General features: G+C 44.6%; 1 protein-coding gene across 5 annotated transcripts in view; it reads right to left on the bottom strand.

Moving 5' to 3' along the window:
- CTNND2 (catenin delta 2) overlaps positions 1–20,786 on the bottom strand; it is a 782,618-nt gene that overhangs the window by 12,227 nt on the left and 749,605 nt on the right. For 4 of the 5 annotated variants that reach the window (XM_059694779.1, XM_059694782.1, XM_059694778.1 and 1 more), the window contains 2 exons: positions 4,295–4,421; positions 391–522 (listed from right to left, as the gene is read on the bottom strand). In XM_059694779.1, the coding sequence (XP_059550762.1) occupies positions 391–522; positions 4,295–4,421 (259 nt within the window). The remainder of the gene's footprint in view (positions 1–390; positions 523–4,294; positions 4,422–20,786) is intronic. The other variant, XM_059694781.1, reaches the window with a different exon arrangement.

Below are 20,786 nucleotides of genomic sequence, written 5' to 3'. Positions count from 1 at the left end.
TATTCTCTTTTTCCTCCCTCCATTCCCAATGGCAAAACTTGATATGCCAACTAAGGAGAAACCTATGATGATTTCTCTTTCTAATGCAAGAGAAGTGAGCTGGGCAAGTGAGATGGAAAGGGCAGGCAAAGAAGGACTGAGGAAAATGTGTGTAGAGGACATTTTCTCTTAGCTCTTTTCAGGAGTACGATGCTAAGTTTTTACACTTCTGGCTTAATCTCCTCATCCCTAGTTCCTGGGGGTCTTCACTGTCAAACTCTCCAGTGACCTGCTAACTGCTGAGTCCTGCTGAGCTGCCAAGCGTGGCTTGAAGCCTGACGCCCCAGTCCGCTGCTCCACCCCAGATCGAATCACCAGCTCCAAGGGGGAAACGCACAAAGCTGAGCTCACCTGTCATGGTGTCTTTCCTGGAAGTGTGTTCTCCTTTAGTCCCGTGGTAAGTGGCATTGCTGCCAGTGGACTCATAGTCTGTTTTCCTTTCTTTGAGGCTGATCATTTCCCGAGGTGAAGCTGGGGCACTTGCTACATAAAGAAATCAAAAGGATGACTTTCTGAGTCTCATTCCATAGCACAGACAGCGTTTCACACAAACAGTTAAGGTCAAAACACACCTGGCTCAACATATGTCAATATGTTGTGCGTGGACGTGTCGATTTTCTTGTTCTTTGTCTCTTGTCTTTACCCATTACCTTACCCTGTGTCACCTGGTGCTTTATAGTTGAGGGGACACATGGCTTGAAGGCAAGAAATTAAGAACTATATACTGGGGCCATCTTTCTTAGAGAGACATCCTGGTGGGGACATGACCTGCCCAAGGTATATGGGACAGTTTTAAGAATGAGATGAATTTTAGTTTATTTCTCTTTCCTTTTCGTTCCCTCCCTCCTTTCCTTCCTCTCTTCTACTTTCCTCCCTTTTTAAAAATTAGACGTGTTTCAGAGGAGCTATTACTAGTATTGAAGAATCTCTGATGAAAATAAACACAGTTTTACTTAACTACCAAGTCATCCAGCAACTCCCTAAAGGAAGGCAAAGGAAGCAGCTCTCTACACAGGATGATCTGTGGGGCAAACATAACCCGACCCACAAAGAGCAGCCTGCTGGGGTGGGCTGAGGCAGGGTGTGAGGACAGCTCCCTCTTCCTGATGCGGTGTCCTGCTGCAGCTCTTTGGATGAATGCCCCCAACAATCCTGCACCCACACCTTACACCTTGGACTCTCGCTGCCTATTGGACCCCAGGGAGTGAGCCCCGTCTTCCTCTGTGTCTCCATTTCTTTTTCCTTTTTTTAAAAAAAATATATTTTATTGATTTTTTACAGAGAGGAAGGGAGAGGGATAGAGAGTTAGAAACATCGATGAGAGAGAAACATCGATCAGCTGCCTCCTGCACACCCCGCACGGGGGATGTGCCCGCAATCAAGGTACATGTCCTTGACTGGAATTGAACCTGGGACCTTTCAGTCTGCAGGCCGACGCTCTATCCACTGAGCCAAACTGGTTAGGGCTGTGTTTCCATTTCTATAACGATGGGTTGTAACTAGAAGAGTCCCCATGATTCTTTAACAAACTGGTCCCAGAACACAGAAAAGGCCGAACTTGGAGGTCAAGAAGCAAACAAAAAGAAGTTTAGTTTTCTTAAAAGATGGGATGACCTGGGTGGAACTAAACAGCCCTGTCCATGCAGAGACACGATGGAGGATGTAGAGTAATACCTGTGCGTGCTGGCAATGAGGCAGCTGGCGTGCAGCCCACCTGTGGTTGTCCTCATATTGGTCTCCATGCTCCATAAGACGCTACTCATATCCGGCGCTTAGTCAATTGCATCTGCTCAGTGTGAGCTCAGCAAAGTACTGTTCTGCCTCAAAGCCTCGCCCAGCCTCCTGCGCTCTGGGCAGTGCTTCAGAAACGTGCCTAACCTTGAGACTCACCTGAGCACCTAGGGATGCCAGGACCCAGCCCTGGACCTTCTGCGTTGGAGTTTTCAGGAGATGGTTCGAGGAATCCATATTTAACAAGCAGACTTGGTGATTATTAAGGCTTGGGGAAGCCTGGGAACTTTGATTTTTTGGATAAAATCCTCTTTCCTTGGCTAGTGCCCAAGCTTCTCCCCAATCAGGCCCCAGTTTACCCTGTAGCTTATCCTTCACACCCTTTGCAGGATCCCTCAGCTCCAGCCCACTGGGTAAGCTTGGTCCCTGAACATACCCCTCTTTTCACTGTCTGAACCTTTGCTTCATTTCCTCAAATTTAGTGTCTTCTATGTGAAAACCCCTGTGCCAGATGCTGGGAGACAGAAAGATGAACGCGTCACACCTTCTGAACCAGAGGAGCTCAGTCAGGTGAGGAAATGGACGTGCAAATAAAGCAGAATGAGAGGCCGGGTGCTCTGTGGGCGTCACAGCCAAACGCTAGGAAGGTAAACAAAGGGGCCTTTCCATCGTTTCCTGTCTCCCACTTCCCAAACCTATCAAATAAAATCGAGGCTTGAGAGAGGCTGCCAGACCTGGCTGCCCATTAGAATGAATTACTTGGAATACTTTAAAAAAATACAGTTGCTTGAGTCCCACACAAAACCAGTTGGACCAGAACCTCTGGGTGTAAATCCAATGGGAAGACACCTTCCCTCCAGGGAGAGACCCTTTCCTGCCCTTGCCCCTTTGCTTCTAGGCCTTTCTACATCAAAGGGAGCCTTTTGTTAGTCAGTGGCAGGCAATCACAAAGAGACAATGTTTTGGAGCCTCTTGACCAAAGCTTCTAAAATTAGAATCTAATATTGCACAGATGGTGGGCCTTATTAAACTATGTCAAGTGTGTAATTATCTCCTGAGACCTCACACACAGTGGTCTCCATAAACCTACCTGATATCTGCAAAGATCATATCATGCAAATGAGTGTTTATGAGGTGTCTCTGATGTGCCTCACGTAGGAAACACCTTAAGCTGAATGACTGGGATGTTGACATCCTGATAGGGTGCTGCTGCTCCTTCCAGCGCCTTCCAAGGTATTATGTCATTTCAGGATCCTAACGCTGAGTAATTAGAGCTTTTACAAAGACACTTTCCTCATGCTTGCCAGACTCACTGCTCTTTATCTTTCTAAGAATGCAGAACAGGCCTTTTCCGTGCTTCTGAGACAGGCGGGAATTTCTCCTGTCACACGGGGTGGGGTCCTGACTCGTCTAGTGTGGGACTAAACGTTACAAGCAGTAAGACCACACTAAGAAATATAAGCGTTTACGGGGCCAGGAGAGGGTCATTTATTTCAGGCACACATTTCCCATTCGTTTCTGATTTCCCTCGTCATCCTGACAGTTCTGTGCGGTGCAGGTTTATGACAGGCGTTCTCAAGGACAGAGGGGGCTCTGCGGTGTGTGCTCTCTGTCATGCCCGCTGAGCTGCAGTCTCAGGAAATATTATTTCCTCAGCAGTGAGAGGGCAGCGAGGAGCAGGAGACACTTTCTTAAATAGAAGCCTATGCAAGTGTGTGTGTGTGTGTGTGTGTGTGTGTGTGTGTATGTGTGCATGAACATGTGTGAGCATGTATATGTACTTATAATTCTTTATCCATCCTTCTCACAACAAAAACCAAAATGCAGAAATCAAAACAAAAGTTTTAAAAACTTATACTTTGAGTAAAACCACAATAAAATCTATGCCATGTATATACTAAACATTGTGCTCATATTTTGCCTTTAATTTCTTTCTCTCATCTTTGGCATTATATGACATGATTGAAAAAGGGTGTAAAAGTAAAGTAATGAGCAGGTGACAAAATTAGCAAAACATAAATGACTTAAAAGTTATGGTTGGTAGTAATAAGAATTTATCAATGATTCACTCATTGGCTGAAAGGTAATAAAAAGCTAATCAGATATGGAATAGTAATGAAATCCTCAATGATGTGGTTCAGATATATGTCATTCTGAATGAACAACTAGCATGTCCTCTCTGCCCCTACTCTGTATCCCAATTACAATTAATAAAATGCAACTCAAACTATTTTAAGTTGGGAAAACATCCCTGGAAAATGCTGATTTGCAAACACCTGGCAGTTTTCTTTATCTTTGCTCCTCACTGAATGTAGGCCTGTGACATGCATTTCATGACACGCCGCCTGTCAGAGATTTTTAGAAATCTGTTAGAGATTAGTTCTGAGTCTGAGTAACCCAAAGTTGCCACTGCAATACAAAGATAGCAGTCATTTGATATTTCCAGCAAACGTCCCTGTGGGGGTCAGCTAAGGGGCTGGGAAGGAGGGGACTCAGGCCGGGCTGGTTGATGGGCGTCTCTTACCTGAGCGATTGTTGGGAGACACACGCACAGGGGAGATGGAGGGCGTGCGGGAGGAAGAGTAGGGCCTTTGCCGATCCCTCTCGATGGTTGAAGATGAGGCTACAAAGTGATACTGTGACCATCCGTCCTGCGAAGACAGCACGCTCTTATTAATGGGGAAGGCACAGTGATTCTTCCCTTCCTGACATTCCCACGTTCCAAGCGTCTGAATTGGCAAACCATTTCTGTGATCATCAAGGTGAAAACAGACGAATGTGAATTGAGACCCACCTCCTGTTCCCTCCAGACAGGCTGACAGGGCAGGGCCTGCTTTCAGGGCTTGCTTTCCTTCCCAAATGCGGGATAAACGGTCTCTTGGCAAACCTGCTCTGGCCAGCTTCCATGTAAATGGAAATATCCTGCTCAGAATGTGAAACGGCCCTGAAGCTGTCTGTTCTTTGCCTACCTGGTTCCAACTCTCTCTGGCCCTCTTTTCAACCACCTTCTAAAAGTGTTTACCCTTGTTCACAGGGGACAGGTGCCAAGCAGCATCCCCCCCCGGCTTACCTCCCTTACATTGCTTTGAACTTCCTTCTCTGCCACAAATGCCCGATCCCCACCTGCTCAAGGCCTTCAGCATATATTCACACGGCGTGTTCTCGCCTTCCACTGAGTATTCAGGCCTAGACTCATATGTTCTCTGCTTTGCCACAGAAATTGTATTTTTCAATTTAGAGCATATGCAGAATGCATCCTACCACATTAATTCTCCATGAAGCTTTCAAATATCTAGTTAATACATGAAAAGCATATATATAATTTTTCATGATAAAAACCATATAAATACGTTATGGAGGGTTTTATGAATTTAGAAAGCATAAAGAAGAAAAAAATAAAAATAGCCAACAATTCCTCCGACCTTCCCTGAGATGTCCTGAAAGGATGTTATGTAGTTCCTCCAGACTTTCTCTTTTTTAAGTCAGGTCTACTTCTATCAGAGTAATCTGTCACATAGCACTGGCTGTATAACAAAGAAAAGCAGACACCCACCCAACCCCCAGTTCCTGCTTCACAGAGGCAATCATTACTTTCAGTCTTTTAGTTTTTTTTTTTTTTTTTCTGAAAATATTTAGATGTTTAATGGGCTATATAAGTAGTAGCTCAGGAAATTGCTTTAGTCAAAAGTTTGGCTTCTTTGGTTATGGATAAGTAATAATATTGCATATGTCATTAAAAGTGAGCCAGCAATGTACTTTATGAAACAAAAATCAGCTAATATTTGATATGTCCTAAGACCAAAGGGGACAACTGGATATAAGTATGGCACAACCCTAGGCTTGGTTTTATTGGCAATATCAATGGATTACTCAGCACTGCTGTCCCTTGTGGGTTTTTGGAGATAGGTTTTGCTCAGCAGTTCAGATTTCATAATGCTTAGATTACTATGGGACCATGTAAGTACTTACATCTCTGGAAATGACTAGACTGTGGATGTAATAATAAAACTATATGAAGGAAGGGACTCTTAGGAGGATACAACCCCAAAGCTTTCCAATACTTCAAAAGACCCAATTCTGAGAACGCTAATGCATGACAGAAATGTGATCTTGCTGGTTACTTGTCCATGGGTGATGGGACTGGCAGAGCCCAGAGGTTGATGAGTGTGTCAGAGGCACCAAGACTGCCATCCTGAGTCAGACCCCTCTGCACATGGCCAGCAATGGTATGTGTGTGGCACAGAAGCTCTGAATGGAGTTGGGAGAGGAAGAGCTTAGAGAACAGGGCAGAGCAGTTAACCCAGTGGTTGGCAAACTCATTAGTCAACAGAGCCAAAAAGCAACAGTACAATGATTGAAATTTCTTTTGAGAGCCAAATTTTTTAAACTTAAACTGTATAGGTAGGTACATTGTTATTAACCTAATTAGGGTACGCCTAATGCTTAGGAAGAGCCACACTCAAGGGGCCAAACAGCTGCATGTGGCTTGCGATCCGCAGTTTGCGGACCACGGGGTTAACCCAACCAAGGCTCTTGATTAGTTTTGGAGTCACAGCTTGGGAGCTCCTGGAGGTGCAAGAAGAGGAGCTCTGGTTACTTGTCCATCTTCCTCTCACTCACAGATGCAGTGAAAGGTGCGATGCAATGACGGAAACAAAGAACTCTAACATCACTACAGTCAACAAGGCCTAGAAGGGACCTCACAGTTTTCGTTGTGATGGTGGAATATACGTCCAAATGTCATGGAAAACAGTAACACCGGATGCTGAAGACCTGGGCACAGATCAATCAACACCCGTTTTAGTTATACCGAATAATCAATGACCTTGAGGATATGTGTCCTGCCCTTCCACATTTTTTTTTTTTACTGCATGAAATGTTTCATCATTCAGTTGAAAAAAAAAAATGTCTTGCTTTCTAAAGAAGGAAGAGTTATTGCTAAACTAACACTCCTTTTAACCAAATAGCAATGTAATATTTGTTACCTAGACAGCTTGCAATCTATTTGTTACTCATTTACTTCCCACTGTCATTCAGAAAGCTTAAAAGTGGTCTACGTAAACACATACAACTGGGCATGTAGCTTTAAAATCCTTATTTATCTCTTTAATTACTACCTTTTCTTCTTAAAGTTTTAACTCACTGTAGACCTCAGAGGCTTTTTCCTGAATTCTATTTTATTGGGTGCTTAACCATAGTTCCCTTTGCATCAACCCTTTGGCTTCTAGGGGTTAAATAAAATAGCCCAGGGAAGAAAAATAGATGAAGAATAGCCACAGTGACTGGGGAAGGGCCGTTAATCCTTACTATTGATGATAAGAAACTCTTTTAGTGTCTCTTGGTCACCTCCAGCAGAACGACCCAGAAGTTGTGCCCTTCAGCTCCAGACCCAGCCAAACTGTCAAATTGTGATATGATATCGGCGCCTCAAATTGGTTTTTATTTTTAATGCATTAAACTTAAAACTGGAGGTTGTTAAATTCCAAGTGTATAGAGATAGAAATCCAAAAGAGAAGAAGAGTTCAAAGTCATTGAACTTGAAATTGCCACGAGGAATAATCTGATTTTCTTTATCTTTCCCTTTTCTTGTCCTTCCACCAGTTTCAGCTTCTCTGCTAAAATTCCTGATGTGTTTCTTGATGACACTGTATTAGTCTCCAAAGCTACTGCCATCCATATTGTGCTTTCAATGGTCCAGAATGCAAGAGCTTAAAGGTAATGTTCTTCACAGCCTCACAACCATCGGTCTTCATGGTATGTCTACGTGGCGGTCCCTCTAATTTCTATAGTCTTCCCCTTAAGCATTTTGAGATCCCTGAATTTATAACAATCTCCATTTTTATATATTTTTTATCATCCTGTAATAAGGGCTTTCTGACTGGTCTATGTGAGGTTAGGATAACCTGTGGTGGCCCCATAGCTGCTTATTATGGAAACTGTGTAGGATCTTCAATGAAGATCAGCACACACATTAGCTAGGTTTGTGTGCAAGGATGAACTAGTGCTGTCTGTCAAGTCAAGGCTCAAAACTGTTCGCTTGGGTCTCTCTGTCGATAGAGGTAAAACTAGAAAGCTGTCAGGAGTCAGCGCTTCTCTCCAGTTTACACTAGTATCATAATTACTGGTAAGCTCGGTGTCAGTTGCTTTTCCATAAATAAAGGTCAAAATGACTCAAATCAGCTTGGGGAGTTTTAAAAATAGTAATGCCTGGGCCACCGGCCCTGAGATCCTATTTACATTGTTCTGAGCTGGGCCTGGTCACCAGGATTTTTCAAAGCCCCCAGGTGATGCTAATGAACACACGGTGAGAACCACTGGCTTGGAGTTTCTGTGCAGAGGTGGCAGTGACTAGTAGGGATACCGAATGCATTCTTACAGTGCTAAATCCTAGGAGGTCACGGACTTCATTTGGGGATGTCGGGTAACGCATTCTCCAGGTTGACTTACACAGGAATAAAAATAGGTCCCAACCTCAGGGCGGAGAGGTGCCACACACACACTGAGCCCCAATCACACCTGATGACCTGCTGTCCACTGGCTGTGTGATTCCATTTCACACGTCTACATCTCACATCGGTCAGCCCCACGGCCTGACACAGCACCTTCCCTTTTCATGCCTGTCCAGTCTAACTTCTGCTGCCCAGTTCTGTGCTAGGAGAACAGGAGGCAGGCAATACAGGTTTAGTAAACCACTATCGCTAAATGAAGTATGCCCCTGAGCTTCGGAGGAGCTCTATGAGCAAGGCTACTTAGCATCATTTTCTTCTCCTGCTGTGAACGAAGTGCTGTGGCATCACAGTACAGAAAGCCTTGCTGAATTCTGGAGCCCTGGTCCCTAGCAGAGGTGCCTAATATATGCCAGTAGCATCCAGTGATTTCAGATGACTGCATTAATTATTGTGAAATGAAATGCTGACCAATGTCATGGGCTTTACTGCTAGCCTCTAAGTTCTTATACTTTATTGTTCTATAACAAATGAAGGTCATCAAAGCTTTGTGATTTTTTTAAAAAAAGTTAGCCTAGAGCTAACTTCATCAGTATTATCTTCTGCTGTTGGTATGTGCCTTTTATGATATACTTGCAGCTACGCTGAAGGAAGTGTAAGTTTAGGTAAAATGGTACAAAAGACAAAAAAAGGCCAATAGCTGCCTGCTCCATTTAAAATAATTTCTCAGCCGCTCGTGTTTCCATGGGAGGTATATAAAGCTGCCTCCCCTTTAACCTATCTTGTAAATAATTCTGAAGCATCATTATGCCTGGGCACAGCTGGTCCTGGCTTGCTGCTGAGTCCTTCCACAGCTCGCAGAGCACAGCTTTGCCTGCCACCCCAGCCCCATCTCTACTGCTCCCTGCATCCGGCAGTTCAGATGTTCATGCACCTGTCCATGGAGGATACACTAAGTTCTCCCCAAACACAAACCTTAGGAGAGCCAGGAGAAAGGAGAAGGGTGAGTGCATTGATTTCTCATTGGATATGCTCCAATGTTTTTCAGGGCTGGGCACTGGAGCACATACCTACTTCTGGAATGTGCCCACAAGATGGAAGGGGCTGGTTTCTGAAAGGGTCACCTGTGGGAAGGTTGCTGGGCAGGGAACAGTGGTGTTGGGAGTAGGGCAGTGCATGCCAGCAGGTGAGCAGAGCATCTGGTGTGATGGAAGAAAAGTGACCCCTGTGGGGGTATTCATAGACTTTCTCCTCCCCTGACTGCCCAGAGCATCCTATCACCACCTGCTGAGCACTGGGGCACACCCCTACCCCCACCAATGCGGAATCAGGGCAGGATGAGGGACAGTGCCAGCTGGGGGAGGAAGGAGAGGATTAGGGAGAGAGAAGGTAACCAGGAAGAGAAATCTCAAGGGCTGATTGGAGGATCTGGTGATGAGGGAGAAAGAATAGGGTTAAATACAAAATCCTCATTACTGTGCCTCAGGAGATGAGAGGAACAGGAATTGGAATTTCACATCATTTCTGTTGTGACCCCTGACCTCTGGAAGAAAGCCCATTTTAGAGAACCGCCAGCCATTGGGTGGAGGGGGCGGCGTGAGTGAATACCCACAGCTCTGACGGTAAGTCACATGGCGATGCTCCCTTTTTACAGGTGGTTCCAGAACATGTTTTCTAAGACGCACTTAGAATGTAGGTTTAACAAATCTTTTCTAATGACAAGTGGCAATTCTGACTCAGACAAAAGCTTTACTAAAGAATTAACCCTGAAAATGGAGACTAGTTTATTTCCATGGGCATATCAGTTAGAACTCAACATATATTCTAATACATAGTTAGTAGTATATAGTCAATGGTGTTTTTTTCCTCCCTTTTAAAAACAGCTCTGAACCTGTTAAGATTTATTTGGTCTCTAAACAAAGATTTCTCAGTAGGCACACAGGGACTATTTGGTTCTGAAGTAACAAATACAAGTTTTTGCTTTAGCTGTCCTTGAAAGCTCACAGCCCATAAAGCTTGTCAATTCTAATTTGCTGTGAGTGACTTGAGATATAAGGCAAGTGTGGTGAAAGTCCTTTGGGCTTTTAGCAACCTAAGTTCATCTACTCATTCAACTCAGAACACTTATAGCTTGTTATTTGCATTCACTACCAGGACTTCCTTACCAGGAACCTACTTTTCAATTTGAAGTCAAGACATGAATTGTTGCCATCCACTAAAAATGGTGCCCAGTTAAGATATTACTGCTCATTTATGAAAAATTTGATAGCTCAAAATTGTGCCAGTTTTCCAGTCATTTTTAAGTGGAATAAACACATTAATGTAATGACATGAAGCAGAGAAAGAAAAGATTGCAAGGTAGTGGTAGTTTTACATACATCCTCCTTATTTCAGTAAAAGGTATTTTACTGGGGATGTAAAAGTAGCTCAGTAATAAATAAGACAAGGTCAGTGACCAAAAGTATGCATGCAGGGTGATTTGATCATAAATTCCTATGTGGGCATTTCATGGTAGGTAGTGATGTTCAGGCCTATAACTTTCCTAGTAAAAGGTCTATTTTGCCTTAAGCAAGCCTAGATACATTGTTCTTGTATATCTAGGTTAACATACCTTTGAAATGCCAGAATAGTTCTCTTTTTCAGACCCCTTCAGAGGCATAACCACCCTCAAGAGAGCACATGGGCTTGTTGCCCTTATACTATTCCTATTTATTGTGAATGCTAAATGTTAACTGCCTTGTAATCCAATCAGAGATTTCCCCACTTGCTTTCTCTGTCTCTTTAATCGACAACCAGTGGATTTCATATCATCTTCCTACATTCCTCTGATTCCCAAGGTATAAAAGAACTGCGAGATTGCCATTCTCAGGAGCATTTTCTTAGTCCGTTGAGATCCTGCTTCTGGGCATGTCCTGAGTTTGGCTCAAATGAACTCTTATACAATTTTCTATAGGTTTGGATGCTCTTACATCAATAATATAGAGACAACGGACATAGAATATTCATAGTCTGTGTGGTTGAAGACCAAGCCAGATTTTGCATGTCAATGAACCCTCAGCTCCTCTTTGCTGTTATAAAACAAGCTTCCATCTATTTTTAAGGCAAACTGTTTTTAAAGAGTCATTAAAACTAATTCCATCAACAATTCCAAAAGCTATTAGAGTTAAATATTTAAACTACATTGTAAGTGCCAAAAGGGAGTATTGGCAGTTTGATGCAGAAATAAATGCCACCTGACATACCAGTTGCTTCATTAGTTTGTTTCAGCTTTGGTGCTCCTAATAAAATTTAATTAAATTAGTTTGGATACTTAAAGTTACAGTATATCCTATATAAGAAAAGCCTAATATGCAAATTCTCCCCTGGGGTGGTCTTTTGACTGGGAGTTCAACTGCTTGCTATGATGTGCGCTGACCACCAGGGGGCAACGCGGCGCTGGCAGCTGGTGGCAGTGGAAGTGCTGCCAGCCCTAATGGGCCATGGGGAGAGCAGCAGGATGGTGGAGCAGGTGAGTGGGTGGTGCCAGGTCAAGGTGGGTGTGAGGGGGGGCCTGATCACCCGGCTGATCACCCTGCAGATGGAGACCAGCAGCTGCAGCAGGGGGCAGGGCCGCCGCCTGGCTCCCAGGCACTGAGGGAGCTAGGTGGGGGACCTGGCCCCAGTTGATTGCCCTGCAGGTGCAGGCGGGATGGTGGAGCAGGTGAGGGGGTGGTGCCAGGCCAAGGCAGGGTGCCAGTCGGGATTGTGGGGCTGTGAGGCTTGGGGCGCAAGCTGGGGCCCAATCTCCGCAGGCCACCCCAAGGGACGGCCCCTCCCCCCGTGCATGAATTCATGCACCAGGCCTCTAGTATAAGGATAAGAATCTATCTCCAGCAGTACCATATTTTAAAAGCAAATACTGAGTAAATCCACTTTAGAAGTTTAATTTACTGCATTGGCCTAATTCTAAACAACCAATATCAACAAGAAGATCTGACAAGTTGGAAAGAAATTTTATATAATTTGGTTGAAGAAAATGTACCATTGTTAACTGCAAAGTAGTTAATTGGTACCAATGCAATGCAGAAAACCTGCTCCAAAAACTGAAATAAGACCAGATTAGTCCTCCTGTTTTCTGGGCCCCACCTTTGAGATCTTTAAACAGAGGTCTGACATAATGGTTTTTATCAATGGCCTTTGTGTTCCAAGTGGGGCTGCAAAGTGAAATTCAGGGTGAAGCTAAGCGAAGTTCAGTCTTCAGGTTTGTTGATCCAAATGGCTGGCTTTTAGGCTAAAAATTATTTCAATATTAGAAAAGCCAGGTATTTTACATATATACTCAACAGCAGCCAATAAGTTCAAAGCTCACCCTGGATCCTAACCTCAAGGTCTCCACATCCCACCCTATTTTTACATGCTTCAGATCATGGGAATGGAAGCAGAGTCAATGAAGCTAAAATGCTGGTGTGGCTACACTGATGCAGTTATTTAGTAAGCATTAATAAGTAGCTCACACTGTACTAGACACAGAGGCAAGAACAGGGAAAGAGGTAGGCACGGTTCCTGAGCAGGAGATGGACATTTAAAAATGACCCCCTCACATCACGTCTGGTAGTAAGAGCCATGGAGGAAAAGTACAGGCTACTCTGAGATGGTTACTGGCCTTGGAGAGTTGGCGGGAGTCAGGGAGGTTTCCTTGAGGAAGTGACAGTTATACTGTGCTGGGAGCAGCCAGGCCTGGTGGGAGGAGAGGGAAGGCAAGGAAGGGCAAGGAGGGTTGAGGAGGCCAGTGCTGCCGAGACAAAGTGATAGACGGGGAGGCCACAGGGAGGTGAGCTTGGAGAGATGGGTAGGACTTTATCATAAGAGAACTGGAAGCTGCTGAAGAGTTTTAATCAGGGGACTGACAAGGTTAGATTTTGATTTATAAAAATGTATTCTGAGTGCTAGATTGAAGGTGGTAAGTCCCAACTGATATGTTTTATTTCATATTTTGATGCTACATATTTTACTAGTGAGCAGAACATGGCTAGCTCTCCATGGAGTGTGTGGGCACTGTGAGGTCCCCAGGCTTCACATGGGGACTGCTGACAGCCTGGCACGGGCACTGTGCTGTGACAGGGCAAGGAGCAACAGCAGGCAGCACCGAGCTGTGTCCATAGCCTAGGCCGTCCTCACTTCTTCCCCGAGGTGCTGTCATGTTCTTGATGTTGCTGGAGCTACAAAAAGAGTCTGGAAATTTATAGTCCATCTTTTCCCACTGAGGTGGCCTTTCTGCATGAGACTAAGGGGTCAGGGACTCGGGGCACTTTTCAAAATTGAAGCCAACTGGTAATTACTGCAGAAGCATCTTCAATTCGTGGAAGTACTGTGGGCTCTCAAGAAAGCGAGTCTTGTGAAAAACGGGCAGAGGTTTCAGAAGGAGACCTGGTGTTGGTGCGCACACAGCAGGAATGTCATGGGCACAAGCATCTCGGTAGCCTTTTGTTCATTTGTCCACTTTGTAGTGGAAACTCTGCATTTCAGTTTGGCCCATTTCTCAGTCTCCCTTGCAGGGGTATTTGGCCACATCACTAAGATCTGGAAGTATTTCCAAAGGCATGCTCCTAAAATGAAAAAAGCACGTCCTCCGTGCCCCTGTCCCTGTCCCTTCCAAATGCTTGGAATGTGGATGGACTGAGGGTCAGTGAGGAGATGCAGATGGGGGCGACACTCCAGAGCACTGAGTGAGACAGAGCCGAGATCATGGTTGGAGGTGTGATATCAGACTGGGACCACTGCCTGAAGAAGTCATTGTCCTACTCCCCAGAACCTGTGAAAATGTTACTTCATGGCAAAAGGACTCTGCAGGTGTGATTTAAGCTAGAGATGTTGAGATGGGGAAATAATTGAGAAGTTCTGAGTGGGTCCAATGTAATCACAAGGGTTCTTAGAGGAGAGATGAAGGAGGGTCTCGAGAAGGTGATGTGGAAGCAGAGAAAGATATTCAAAGATGCTGGGCTGCTGGCTCAGACTGTGGAGGGAGAGTGGCAGCTTCTAGAAGCTGCAAAAGGCAAGGGAAGGGATTCTCTGGGACCTTCAGAGGGAGCCCGTCCACACCAGCACGCTTTAGGGAAGAGTGTTGAAACCCATTGGACTTTTGATTTGTAGAACCGTAAGATCATGAATTTGTGTTTTTTTAAGCCACTGAGTTTATCGTAATGTATTCACGCAGCAACAGAAAACTAACACAGAGAACAACACATTTCTAACTTCTTAAAAGCCATGCTGACTAGATACAACTGATTAGAACTGTGGACAACTTGCTTTAATGAAATACCTGTGATAAGGCACTGCAACAGGTTGCTCATGTGACTTTCCTCTATTGTCTCCATTTCGGCTAAGGAATAAGGCAGGAATAACAGATGCCCCATTGGTCGCTCCACATTCTCTAAGGAAAGTACCGGATCATCCCTCCATAGTTGTGAAGGTGGAGGATAAAAGAGAATTCTCCAGTATTAGCACGTGACCCAGCTCCAGTGTCTATAGATTAGGCTGACACTTGTCCAGAGGGTGGAAGGGCTGGTGGTGAGAGCGTCCTTGGAGGTGGGGGCTAGGCATTCCCGCCTCCCGCTCCAGGGCTCAGGACGTGAACCACTTACTCAGCTCAACCGCGGGTTCTCTAGAGTTTGGGGTTTGCAGGGACTGTATCTTGAGCGACATTAGCAGGTTGATTCATAGACTCGGTGCCGGGGATATACTGACCCTGGAGCTCAGGAAGCTTAAGTTTTACATCCCCTCTGAGGCCTGTGCCAAGTTTTATATTCCTAAAGTATACTCTTCTTAAACAGGACTTTCAAAATGATCTAAGCTGCAGGGGCACACACTCTGATCCATTTGATCCATGTGCCATGGAGCAGCAGAGCCTGAGGTGATGGAGAGCTCAGAGGAGTTACCGGAGGAGGCCAGGTCCTGCCAGCAGTCCTCAATTAGGGGCTGTAACAATGAGCAAGCACACCACTGTCCCACAAGAAAAGGAGCCAGAACGTGGGCATCACCCACAGACATATGGACCTACGCCAGGCTGCACAGCACTGGCCAGGCTCTCCTCTCCTCCCACTTCCTTGCTAGAGCCTGGTGGGTGAGGGGCACTGAGACATGGGAGGGAACAGCTTGTGAGAGGGGGAAGAGATGGAGATGGAAAGAGAAGAAATGGACCAGGCTTTTCCTGCCAAGTGGATTAGACTCTCATAGACGTAACATCATCCGTCTACTGAGAAAGGAGGGCTAAGATGGAGTGAAGGAACAAGAATGGTGATGAACTGGCATTAAACTGAGGGAGCTTTCTAGTTTCTGATCCCACCCCTTCCCCCTGCTTTCGTCTCTGGGGTATTTTTGAAGGTTTTTATTTAAAATGTGATGTGTAAAGCCTCGTGAAGGAGTGAGGCACAGAGGAAACGTTTAATTTGGGCTCTGCTAGGGACTTGGGGATCCATCCCACCGACAGCTATAACTTAGTCACTTCTTGTTTAGCAGCTGCCATGTGCATCGATTTCCACTTCTGCACAATTGATTTTTGCTTCTGTTCCCATTTGTGCCTGTTTTTGGACAGATATCATATGATGAGTGTCTGAGAATTGTCTCAGAGAGGTCAGGGGACCTCATGAAGAAAGCCCTTACTTGTCAATACAAACATCCACGAACAAACACCTAGGATTGTGGCGGAGACAGTATCATAGCTGAGTTAACCTCCGCCTTTTCCTTTCCCCCCGCAACCTGACATCAAGTGGTTTAGAAAAGGAAGAACCTGAGAAGCTGAAACTTTAAGTCTTGAGGACACTAGACTTGTTTTAGAATCTGGCTAAACGTCCTTCTGTCCCTCCAGTCATTTCTTTGGGAAGAATTTTCTGGCACAGTAATATGGTTAATAAATTCCTGAGAAGTAATTTCCTCGATACAATGACAGTTCTGCATTCAGTAGTTTCATTTATTTCTGTAGAGGGTTTACTGCTTTTCTATCATCATCTTAGATATTGCAAAATAAAAAATCTATTAATTTTCAAAATGGTAACATGTTAATGTAAGTATTAATGTATTTCTGGCCCTTCTTACTGTAAGACTTAAAGATAAAAAATTTAAAATGTTGACTGTGTTGTGCTTTCTTTTCTTCACAGCATTTCAAACTATCTTTCCAGCTCTCACTGGAGTCCTGTGTTGATTACTGACCGTCCAGCAGGTGAGGGTGACGAAGGGCTGGCAAGCATGAGCCCAGACTTCAATTTGCAGGACTCTGGGCTCATCACCGGTCAGTGGCCAGCATCCTGGAAGCAGCGAAGGACAAGGCGAGGGCTGTGTTCACTCTCTCACCCACTATGGCTTGGACACCTGAGGAAGTCTGCAGGCCTCCCTCTCCCATCCATAATTACTTATTGATTTCTTGTTTTGTGAGTGCAGTGGTGGCCAGAGCCAATGCAATGAAGACAGCAGCAGGAAGAAGAGAGCCGTGTGTGAGGCAAATGAGAAGGGCACGACTCCTCCCCATCTTTGCTCATTATTCACTGGTGGAATGGTACGTGCAACCTGAGAGTCTATTTCCCGACAACAAAAGGAAGGACATTTAAAGATTAGTTTTATGTTTTGTTTCTCTCATCCAAATGACAATAGTGAATGCAGTATCTCTACCTAGAGGAACACGACCTAATTCAGTTTCAAGCACAGGTGGTCTGGCATTCTGTAAGACACCAGCTCATTGTTGCAAGATACTGATATTTCACGGAGCGGGTTGGAGGGTGAATGTACTACCGGGACACAACTGAAAAAAACGCTGGCTGTGAATATTGGTGCAGGAGAATGAGTCTGGTTCCTAACCTTGCTGCCTATCAAGAGGAGTTTGGCTCTGACATTTGCTCCGTCTTTGATTTGATCCCTGCATTTATGAACTAAGGCTTTTAATTACTCACGGAGAAGCTGAGTAGATGGTGTTCTCTCTGAAGCCCTTTGAAATACTTAGAGCAAAACAATGAGCCTCAGTCCCATCAGCTAAACACTGGAAAATCCTCTCCTCCTACTTGACAATAGGGACTGGCCTGTCCATTTCCACGGTACCTTCACAGGGTCTGCTTTAAGGGCCTGGGTGTTTGCTAGACAAGCAGCCCAGGGAGAAGCGAGGGAATGGGAGGACAGAGGTGATTTCCCTCAGTTCTCAGGGCCTTCTTTCAGTGCCCAATGCTCAGAGACATTTTCATCATGGTGTCCTAGGCTTCCTGCTCCTCTTCTACTCCATGTGGGGACGTGCCTGTGCCTAAGAGGACAGAGCAGGTTCAGGGGATGTGGAGCTCCGTGATTTCCTATAGATCAATTACCCTGAGAATCGCTATAGATCAACTGCCATGATACCAGGGCATCACACGGAATGGGCTGGGATGGCTCCAGGTTGCTTTTCTAGGAAACCTCAATGGTAGCCTGGAGTTTTCTGGGGCTTTGCTGGGCAGGTGGAAGTCGGGGAATCATGCGGAGCTGGTGTGTTTACTCCAGGAATCTAGAAATGAGTCCCACCCAAGGCTGATGTCATGGGAGCTGAAAGGGAGTCTCCTGCTGGCACCGTGGCCTGGGGGCCAAGCACACAATGGCAGGAATACTCACCGGCACCAGAAACAGTCAGGCATGCTGGTGGTAATCCTTTAATAAGAAGTTATTGGGCCCCAGCTTGAGAGGAAACACGAAGATCTTGTTTGCATTATTAATGACTAAACATTAACACAGGACTATGTAACTATAACTGAAGAAAGATTTTGATCCATAGCCTAAAAACTACGTGTTTAATCTTGGTTGCTTCTGAGTGCAATTGATAAACAAGCTAACATTTTGAGTGACTGCTATGTAAACAGCACTTGGAAGCAAAATAGGCCACATACATTTTAAAACCAAGGCCTGTTACTGAGTTTGTGTTCAGGAAGCTCCACTGAGTTGGTCTGGGACTTAATGCATCATGAAGACCAATGAAACAGTGGTCTGTACTGGCTGGGAATTGGACACACTTCCATTTTCTTAGTCATTAAGCTGAGGGTCACATCAGAAGCTTTACAGACACTGGTGGACAAAAGTGGAATTTAGGACTTTGGGAAGCAGAAGCCAAGCAGTTTAAGTAAACTGAGAATTGCAATTTTTAAACAGTTAAACCATCTACTTTATTTTTACCAAAGATATAGAGATGATTTAGTTCACTTATTTCTTCACTTTATTCTTATTTTCTAGCTTAGAGTAATGCAGCCTCTTTCAAGCAGCATTTGTATATTTTATGACACACATTTATGGTGGCCCTTAATTCAGAGTTCTGTTCGTTAGGAGTTGATATTAATTGGACTCCAGTTGGAGGCAAGTTTCCCTGTAATTTCTCTGACAGAATGACCTTTAATGTAAGTTCCTAATGGAAATCCTCCCACAATTAATATTTGAACCAAGAAAGAAAGTGGTTTTCTATAAAAGTACAAATAAATCTTATCTAGATATTAAATATTATAGCACCTAATGCTGCAATACTTTAAGCAGTAGGCCCAAGCTATTTGTGTGTCTTAAAAGTCATTCTTTAAAAGTTTGAATTAAAAATTTTTTATTCATTCAAATTGATTTACCCTACAATTATTTCAGATTAGTAAGAAATGGCCTTAATTCAGATTTGAGAAAGAGATTAGAGATGTTTCGCAGGGAAGGTGATATAAAAAATTTGAGGGATATGAGGAAGATTTAGATGGGCAAGGAGTGTAGAGGATGGAGCACAGACTTGTGGAAAGGTGGAGGGGAAGGAATGGTGTGTGAGCTGGGAACACAGGAGTTAGGTACATCTGGTGGCCAAGGGCGGGCGGAGAGAAGGCATGAGCTAGGGAGCTAAGCTGTTTGGACTCTGCCCTGAGGGCAATGGGAGCCGCGGAAAGATGTTGCTCCGAGGACTAATTTAATCAGATTTGTTTTTTAGAAAGTTCACCCTTACCACCCTCTGGAGGAGAATGGACTGGACAGAAGGAATCATGAAGGTGGGGCCAAGTGAGGAGTCTGTGACAATAATCTGGCAGATGAAGACAGAGGTCTGTGGCCATGATTGTAGAAGGAAGTGAATGGAGAGCATTATGCTAAGTGAAATAAGCCAGTCAGAGAAAGATAAATATCACATGATCTCACTCATTTGTGGAATATAATGAACAACATAAACTGATGAACAGAAATAGAAGCATCAAACAGACTGTCCAACCTATGAGGGAAGGCAGGGGTTGAGGGGATAAGAGAAACCAAAGGACTTGTATGCATGCATATGAGCATAACCAATGGACACAGACAGTAGGGGGGTGAGGGCATATGCTAGGAGGTGGGCGTGGCCAGGGAGAGGTCAATGGGGAAAAAAGGAGACTTATGTAATACTTTAAAAAATAAATAATTAAAAAAATAACAACAAAAAAAGAAGTGAATGGAGGTGGAAGTCTGGGCTTTCTGGTGGTTGGATGTAGACATGTGGAGAAGAAGAAAGAGCCAGATGGCTCCTGGCAGTGGCCTACGTGATGGGTGGAGGGCTGTGCTAATCAGTGATCAGAGGTGCAGGGAGAAGGGTGGAGTCCAGGAGAAGTAGGTCTGTTTGAGATCTGATTTGTTAGAGGTGCTGTGGGCATCTGAGTAGGTTACTGAGTATGGGGTTAGATGTAGGAAGAGAGGTTAGGCTGGAGAAACATTCAAGAGACCACTACTGTGGATGGTGACTGAACCCAGGGAGTATTAGGGACACCCAGGAAGAGGCCACATGTGAGGTGAGAAAGATCTAAACACAAAACCCTGGGGACATCAACATTTACAGAATGAACAGGAAGAGGAGCCAATTAAGGATGGAGAAGTAGCACCCAGAGCCTGAAGAAGCTCAGGGATGGCGATGTCATGGGGGTCAGGAGAAGATGATTGTTGTGGGTCATGCTATTTTACCACATTTTCAACCTAGAAATGAACAGGATCATGGCATGGCCTTTTCTCGGGGAAATATGGCATGCATGCTATTTAATGAGCCAGGGCTGGAACCCACATCTTCATATCCCAACCCCAGACTTCTCCATGGTCCTCAAGACAACATTAGTCTTCAACATACTTGACCTGCCATATTCATCACTAAAATGAAATAAAATCACTAAGCACTTCTAAAACCCTGGTAGCTCTCATTGTCATTAATGCTCTTCCTATAAAACTTAATTTGTTTTAACTAAACCCCGCTGTGCAAGACTCTTCCTTCTGGGACTGTTTCAATGCAAATATCCTAGGCAGACACAGCTGCTGAGGAAAATGACTGTGGGAGGAGACACTGGGTTAGGCATCTAAGGGCTGGGAGGAGATAGGTAGAGGGAACCAAAAAGAAAGCAATTTGTGAAAATGTAGGTCGAAGTGAATGGTGACAATGATGGTGATGATGACAAAATGAAATCCTGGATCCACATATCCAGCTGCCTGTGGACAGGATGGCAAGGAGCATCTATCAGCCAAGCAGCATGGAGAAATGTTTTAGAATTAACAACAGTGGTCTTGTTGGTATATGCCTCTCCAGGTTATGGAGCTCTCTGCTGACTGCTGTCACATTGGGGACAA

The sequence above is a fragment of the Myotis daubentonii genome, chromosome 4, assembly GCF_963259705.1.
Source record: "Myotis daubentonii chromosome 4, mMyoDau2.1, whole genome shotgun sequence".
Taxonomy (NCBI): domain Eukaryota; kingdom Metazoa; phylum Chordata; class Mammalia; order Chiroptera; family Vespertilionidae; genus Myotis; species Myotis daubentonii.
Note: the sequence above shows the minus strand (reverse complement) of the source record. Positions and strands in the feature narration are given on the sequence as shown.